The 8,083-nt window shown below is 45.4% G+C and overlaps 1 protein-coding gene across 2 annotated transcripts in view; it reads left to right on the top strand.

The window, feature by feature from the left end:
• Positions 1-2,187: 2,187 nt before the first annotated feature.
• BAZ1A (bromodomain adjacent to zinc finger domain 1A) overlaps positions 2,188-8,083 on the top strand; it is a 92,978-nt gene continuing 87,082 nt past the window's right edge. The window contains exon 1 of one of the 2 annotated variants that reach the window (XM_059181894.1): positions 2,188-2,417. In XM_059181894.1, the coding sequence (XP_059037877.1) occupies positions 2,305-2,417 (113 nt within the window). In that variant the 5' untranslated portion in view covers positions 2,188-2,304. The remainder of the gene's footprint in view (positions 2,418-8,083) is intronic. The other variant, XM_059181893.1, reaches the window with a different exon arrangement.

Here is an 8,083-nt window from a genome sequence, read left to right as displayed (position 1 = left end):
ACATTGTATGTTAGCTGGAATTTAAATAAAAACTTAAAAAATTAGTGAGCTCTAAGAAATACAAATATTGTATATTCAGAGAAAATTTCCTGTTTTTAGCTTAATAGTTAAGTTGGGATTTTGACTTGTGAGAGTGATGTTTCATTAGCACTTATAAATTTATCCATCCTCCATGATCTGCTTTTGAGATTACTTTTATGGGTTCTAAATTTTCACCTGGAATATTAAATACTTTCTAGATAGGGAATTCTAAATTGTTACTCAAGTACAATGCCAGCTTAAATGAGTGCATAATTTTTTGAAGAGTTTATCCATACTAAAGAATATAGTTAGTACTGAGAACATTTCCAAGCCTCTGTGACTACTGTATTCGTACAGTAAGGTGCGTTAACTTTCTTAATGATTTTTAAAACACCTGAAGTATATTGTGTCTTCCACAAAATTTTATTTTGCCAGCTGCCATAAAAGTATCTTGAAAGAATTTTAAAAATTATAACTCTTGCTATTTGAATAGAGTCCTTACATTTCCTGCTCCTACGTACACATATACTTAATTCCACATTGTTTCTATAACTGTTATCATATCACAGTATTGGTACTTATGTCCTTGGTTGAATGTTCTTCAAACTTAACCATCTTATAGACTCATTCTTACATGTTAATCCAGAAATAAGCAAATGTCAAGGGCAATAGCAAAAAAGACCATTTAATACAAAGCTGGCAAAAATTTGGAATTATTTATAGTTTCGAAAATTCCTTTCAATTTCTAGTCACATGCATTATGTGCATTAAAATTAGTGTCACATATGACTTGTGGATATGGGAAAGTTGCTTTAGGGGAAATTTCACTAGTAAATCCACAACCTTTAAAATTCTGTGTGATTGAATTGAATATCGATACTTGGCAATGCATTTTCAGCGGCGTGTTACCAAAAAAACCCCAACTTTCTAAAGGTGCGGTTTTTTAGTTTTAAATATGTGGGAGGTCCTATAGGCACGATGACATTTTCTAACCTACTTTTTTGGTCTTTTCCTCTGCTAAGTCTTTGACTGACTTGCCCTCTTTAAATGTTAACGAGAACTGCTGTCAAGGAAGGTATTTTCTCTTCGAGGAGGATGTTTACCCAAGCAAAGTATTTTTTCGACACGAAAGTTCTAATTTGGAGGAAAACACCAAAATACTTTCTATTTTTTTATTCCTCATTTCCCTTCCCATCTTTAAAATAAAAGTTCAGTCTTAATTGGAATCCCTTCCCCACTGTGAAGCCCAGCGATGGTGCCAGACTTGAAGATGAAGGCTTTACTTTGTTAGCCATGTGTTTACGAAAGCCCAGCGCCTTCCCCAGATCTCTCGGCTGATAATCTCAAACATGGAGGATGCTTCTGATTCTGCACAAGGGGTTGCTCCATTAATTAATAATGTAGCTCTCCCAGGCTCTCCGCCGTCTCTTCCTGTATCAGTGACAGGCTGTAAAAGTCATCGAGTAGCCAATAAAAAGGTAGAAGCGAGAAGTGAAAAGCTCCTCCCAGCAGCTCTTCCTCCTTCGGAGCCGAAAGTAGATCAGAAACTTCCCAGGAGCTCCGAGAGGCGGGGAAGTGGCGGTGGGACGCGATCCCCCGCGCGGAGCCAGGCCGTGGCAGCGGGAGCAGCGGCGGCCGGCGGCGCGGCGGGGCCGGCGAGAGGCGACCCCCCGGCAGGACAGGGACTCCCCGCGCTGCCTTTGTAGTTGGAAAGGTGGAGAAGTGGCAGCCGGCGTGCTCGCAGGTGAGGGGCTCCGTGCGGTCGCTCGGGAGCCGGCCGGCGCCGGCGGGGAGTGTAGGCGAGCGGGGGAACAAAGCGGAGCGGCGCCGGGGTCCGCCCGCAGCGAGCTCTCGCGGCGTCGGGCCGGCCGGCTGCGCGCCAAGCACGTTGCGAGCCCGAGGCGGCGGCGGCGGGCTGGGAGCCGGCGCTGGGGGAGGGGGCCGCCGCCGTTCCCGCACCGCCCGCCCGCGGCGGGGCGTGCGGCCCCATTGTGAGCCGGCCGCCGGGCGTGCGGAGGTGGGGCGCGCCGGGAGGGCAGAGGCGGCGGCCCCGCAGGCTCCAGACCCCAGGAGCGGCAGGGGACGACCTCCGCTCCGGCGGCGGCCGCGGGCGCGTCAGTCACACAAAAGGCGGTGGAGCTCCCCCCCCCGGCGCGCGGACTGGCCCACGCCGCCGCCGAGCGCTCCCCACCTTACCGGCTCTCCTTTCCCTCCAATTCTGATAGGGAAGCGGGGCCGACGCGGGCGGCCGAGGGCGCGGGTGAGCCCGCGGGCGCACGGGAGATGCCGCTGCTACACCGAAAGCCGTTTGTGAGACGGAAGCCGCCCGCGGACCTGCGGCCGGACGAGGAAGTTTTCTACTGTAAAGTCACCAACGAGATCTTCCGCCACTACGAGTAAGGGCCGGGCCGGGCGCGGGGGCGCGAGGGGGGTGTGGGGACCCCCTCCCCAGCGTCCTTTTGTCTCTCTCCTCTTCCTCGCCTGGGGCTTCTGGCGGGGCGACTTGGAAGTGACGGCTGGCCGCGGGCCCGCGTTTCTCCGTCTCCCCCCGCCACCCCCCACACCCCGCCCCGAGCCCGACCCGGGGACGGCGCGGGGTCCCTGGGCGGCGCGGCCGGCCGTGGCGCGCGTGGGGAGAGCGGGCCGGGGCCGACGGGGCTGGGGTCCTCGCTCGGCCGTGGGGACCGCGTCCAGCCGCGGCTGCCGCGGGGCCGCCGAGCGGCGGAAACTCCCCGCCTCGCTCCTCCCCGCCTCGGCCACACGCGCACTCCGGGGCCAGTTCCGGGATCCCCGCCCGGCGGCCAAGGGGATCCCCGCTCGGGTCAGCGGCACGGGGCCGCCGTCCCCCGGCCCGGAGAGGGAATCCCCGCCCCCGGGGGGCAGGAAACGAGGGCTGGGCTCCTCGGTGGGGAGTGGAGCCTGACGTCGGAGCTGCCCAGGGGAGGGGAGGAGAGGAAGGGAGGGAGCGGAGCTGAGACTCGGGGAAGGAAGGGGCTCCCCGGCGGGCGGGGAGTGGGGGGTGGGGGGCCGGGACGCGACAGCCTCCCGCGGCGGCCTCTCGTCCCGTGCGGCTAGGCCTCGCAGTGTGCGACGCGAGCTGAGTGCTCTGTCACCACCTCTTGTCGGTGACTAACTCCCGGCCCGGGAGAACTCAGCGTCTCCGCCTCCGGGAGACCTCGGTGAGGAAGAAGTCGGGCTCGGGCGGGGGTGCCGGCGGGGGAGGAGAAGGCGGAGAGAGAGGGGCACTGGGCGCCCTTAGTTATCACTTTCGCGTGGCCCCAAGGGCGGCGGTGGCTGTTGGGGGAGGGGGTTAAGACAAGTTCAACTCCAGCCTCAGCCAGTCTCCTCTTTTGATCCCGCTGCGCATGTGGGCTGCCTGACATGTGCCACTCGCTATTGTTTTGATAAGAATCCCGGAGCTGCCGCGTGTGTAGTTTCGGCTGCTAAATTTTCAGTGCCTCGCCTGGTGTGTCCCCAGAGATCCCCTTGGCCTGTGACACCGAGCACTGGGGGTGTTTTAGAGATCGGTGTTGAAAAGGGATCTCCCAAGTGAGAACCTGAATTGGTCGATCGGGGAAACAGCCTGATCCTCCCTTTTTCTTGTGCTTTATCGTCTCCGCTCGGAAGGAATCCCTTTGTGGCTTAGAAACCAAATGTTAGAGCAGCGAAGTAAACTGTGTGTAGGAGCCACTTTTTCTGAGTGGGGGCTTGCTCGAGGGAGGGCTTTACGCAAAGTCTGCACCTGTCCGAGAAAGGAGCAGTGACGTTAGAGAAGTCCGTTCCTTTGAGCTTTTAAAGTAAGGCTTCTTTTTCTTCAGCTCCACAGAAGGAGTTACACCTAAACTTGTTATATCTGGAAAAGTTTTCAGCAGACTGTGCTTTTAAATAGGAGTGCACATCTTAACTCTGCTCCTGTACGGACTTGTTTTGTTACTCAAATAGAGTTCACTCTTGTAACTCCTTAAGTGAATTTGGATTAGGTAACTTGACAACGACGACGTCTTTTTCTTTTCTTTTTTTTTTTTTTTAAGTTAAAATCCTTGGTAATACCAAAAAAATTTTTTTAAATGGCATTTAAGAATGCCAACAAAATAGAAAATGGGCTTAACTTTTCCACCTTGATATAAGCAATCTTATCTTTTTGAGAGGTTTTTCTTGCTTTAGAAGGAAACAGGATATGGCTGTCCTTTTTGAATTAAATTTTTTGTATACTTTGGTTCTGGATGATTTATATAATAATGGAGAAATCTGAAATATCTAAAATGCCAAAATAGAGGAAGAGATTTTTCGTATTCCAAGCCTACTACCTTCCACTAATATTACGGAACTGTGCCCTTTGTCGTCTTATTAACAGATTTTTTACTTTAATAGCTGGTTTTTGATTTTGTTGTTTGTGCTGAAGTATTTGGGTTTTTGCAGTTTACAAGCAGTTCAGGAAAGGCATTTGGTTTGGGAGCAAAGATATTTGATCATTTACCCTGAACAAAGCAGAGCTGCTAGTATTGTGTTCTTAGGTATTAATTTTTGTGACTTTGAATTGGCAAAAATGGAAGAAGACTTACATTTGTGTTAAATTTTGGATTACTTTCTCTCTCTTAGATGATTACAGAGACATCCTTCCAAAATTGCATTCATAGTGTATGGTATATGGTGATCCTTAGTATTATGGTAATCTGACCCTTAACACAGGTCTGGAGAAGGAAACCTCTGTTTTTACTCATTCATTAAATCACCAGTTGGTTTATGTGAATTTGTTTGAAGATTACCCTTTAAGTGCATTATATGAATATTTGTCTTTTGTAATGGTGTGAAGACTACTGTGTTCACCCAATTGCTCAGGTTTTAATTTCTTGAATATAACCTTTTCTACCTTAATCTCAAAGAGATTTTCTACATCTCCCTGCCTTGTTCCCTTTGCAACACAGTGAAAAGTAACTTTTCCCTCTGACTCTGGTTAGTAGAAGTTGCCCATGACCTTTTGTTAAATAGTTTTCTGTCTTTATCGTGCTTGATATAATAGCCTAACACTTTCTCCTTTGTCCTAGGCATCAATGACCATCTCTCCTTTTTATCTAGTGTAAGATCAGCTATTATTGCAGGGTAATGCAGTACATTTGTTGCCTCAAATTTTCTCTTAGACCCTGAGTTTTTTGAGAAAGGGACTGTGACCAGGATGGATCCTTAGTGATTATACAGTACAAACTCCTTTTTCTGTTTGTTTGAACTACATGCTCTTTAACTAATTGCTAACTCTTGTTTGACCTGCTTTTCTTAAGTAAAGAAGACTCGTTAAAAATAGCCCTTTAACTGTAGGCAAATGCATAAGCTAAAGTAAGTATAGAAGAATAAAGTGGACCAATATCTTTGTATTATACACAAAAATAAACTCAAAAGAATTAAAGACTTGAACAGAAGTCCTGAAACCATAAAACTCTTAAATGGTAAGCTCCTTGATACAGTTATTGGTGATTTTTTAAAATCTGACACTAAAAAAAAAAGGCAAGGAGAACAAATATAAACAAGTGGGGCTTCGTGAAACTAAAAAGCTTCTGCAAACAAGGGAAAACATCAAAATAAAAAGGTGAGCTACTGACTTGGGAGAAAATATTTGCAAATTATACATCCAGTAGGGGCTAATATTCAAGTTATAAAGAACTCATACAACTCAATAACAACAACAACAAAAAAATCTGACTAAAATATGAGCAGAAGATCTGAATAGATATCTTTCTAAAGGATCCATAAAGATGGCTCACAGGTACATGAGAAGACTACACAACCTTAATCATCAGGGAAATGCAAATCAGGATTCCAGTGAGATCCTGCCTCACACTTGTTAGAATGGCTTTTATCAAAAAGACTAGCGAGTGTTAACAGTTGCTGCCTAGGATGTGGAGAAAAGTGAACTCTTCTGCACTGTGGGTGGAAATGTAAATTGGTGCAGCCACTCTGGAAGACAGTATGGAAGTGCCTCAAAAACTTAAAAAAGATAGAACTACAAATTGATCCCTCAACTCTTCCTGGGTGTTTATCCGAATTTTAAAAACCACTAATTTGAAAATACATATGCACCCCCATGTTCATTGCAGCATTATATACAATAACCAAGTCTTCATCACCCTACGTCTTCATCAGTGGATGAATGGATAAAGAAATTGTGGTATATATACAAAAGCATATTACTCAGCCATAAAAAAATTGAAATCTTGCCATTTGGGACAACATGGATTGACCTTGTGGTCCTTATGCTAAATCAAGTAAGTCAGACAGAAAGGAAAACTACCAATGATCTCTCTCATATGTGGAATCTAGGGAAAAAAAAAGTTAAGAAAAATACTAAGCTCACAACCCTTCAACTCTATAGTCAGTGATATTGTAAGAGCAATGTTATGAGACAGATGGTAACTATACTTATAGTGAATGTAGCATAATGTTTAAGCTTGTCAAATCACTAAGTTGTATGCCTGAAACTAACAATGTTGTGTGTCCAACTGTACTTTAAAAAAGATTTTATTCCCCCTCCACCTCCAAAACCACACACACACACAACTAAGCTCATGGGCAAAGAGAGCAGAATAAAGCATGTACTTTAATCTTTTAGATAAGATAAAATTTATTCTGTAATTTGGTTAGCTGACAGTTTTGTTTTTATTTATGTTTTTAGGACTGTGGATTGTTAAACAGAGCAGTCAGGTCTGAATACTAGGAATTCTAGAGTTGTGGGATAAGGAAGGTGACTTGTTGTATTACCAAATGACTTAATTTCCTAAATAAAATAACTTATTTCTTTAGCCATTTAGACCCTTGGAATTGGAATGTTTTTACCATCTCTGAGTGAGTTATACTTTTCATACAAAATGTAGGAACCTCTTCATTACTTATATGCTAGCTTATGTTTCAACCTGGCTTTCTAGTGAAAGGTGTTTAACCTGATTTTCATGGTTCATCAGCTCCTTATTTGTTAATTCAGTCCTTTCAATAGCCCTCTTTTACAGATAAGGAAACTGGATTTGGGTTAAAGAGAGTAAGTCTGAGATCAGTGTCAAAAACAACCTGTCTAGCCGTTGGTGACACCAGACGTTTCATTCACATACCTAAGACTCTGGAGGTTATTTTCTTATTTACTACCCACATGGTACATATTATGGAGAATTTTCCCTAGTATTTGTTGAAGCTTGCAGAAATGTGCACCAGGAACATAGGACTCTGCTTTGAGTTTAAACTTGCTGCCTAGATCTTTGGGTAGGCACCCAGACGTTTGGCTTCTTTACTGTATCCCCAGTGATTAAGCTCAAGGTGTTAAATATACAAACTAGAATGCCATCAGTTTACAGTGGGGAAAAACGTCTTTCACACAGACTGGTTCTCTTACTGATAATTAGGTATGTATGAGGTCTAATTATTACCTGAAGGCCATTTGGTGAGCATGGAATTTTTAAGGAAAATTGGATAATCTTCATAGATAGTGTCTTCAAATTAGGTTTTCAGCTCCTCTTTAGGAATAAGTCTGCTGCATGGTCCTGATATTTGGGTCTATGAGTCTTTTTTTCTTAGGTGGTATAACAGAGATTCCTAAATGCCTTTCCTTTACTTTTTATCCACTTAGTAGGCTACCATGTTTTGGGTTAATACATTCTTTCTTCAGACAGAACATGTCTTACCAGTTGCTGTATAACGAGCCATCCTAAAATTTAGTAGCTCAAAATAATCATCTGTTTTATTTGCTCACTCTTCTGCAGAATGCTAGTGTGGTTTCTCCTGGCCTGTGTGCTCACTCATTTAGCTATGGTCAGCTGGAGGCGAGGCTGAGGCTGTGATAGAGTAAGAGGTAGCCTCAAGTCACACAGCAGGGAGCTCAGCCGGGATGGCTTTTCTTTCTTTATGTGTATGTGGGGTTTTTTTTCTACCTTTATTGAAGTGTAATTTACCAATAGATTTGTAAGATATTTAAAGTGTACAATGTGGCATATTAATATCGAGATGGCTTTTCTTACCATGTGGTCTTTCATCCTCAAAAGACTAACATGGGCTTCTTTAGGTGCTGGTCTCAGGGTTCCAAGAG

Source organism: Mustela lutreola, chromosome 7, assembly GCF_030435805.1.
Source record: "Mustela lutreola isolate mMusLut2 chromosome 7, mMusLut2.pri, whole genome shotgun sequence".
NCBI lineage: Eukaryota > Metazoa > Chordata > Mammalia > Carnivora > Mustelidae > Mustela > Mustela lutreola.
Note: the sequence above shows the minus strand (reverse complement) of the source record. Positions and strands in the feature narration are given on the sequence as shown.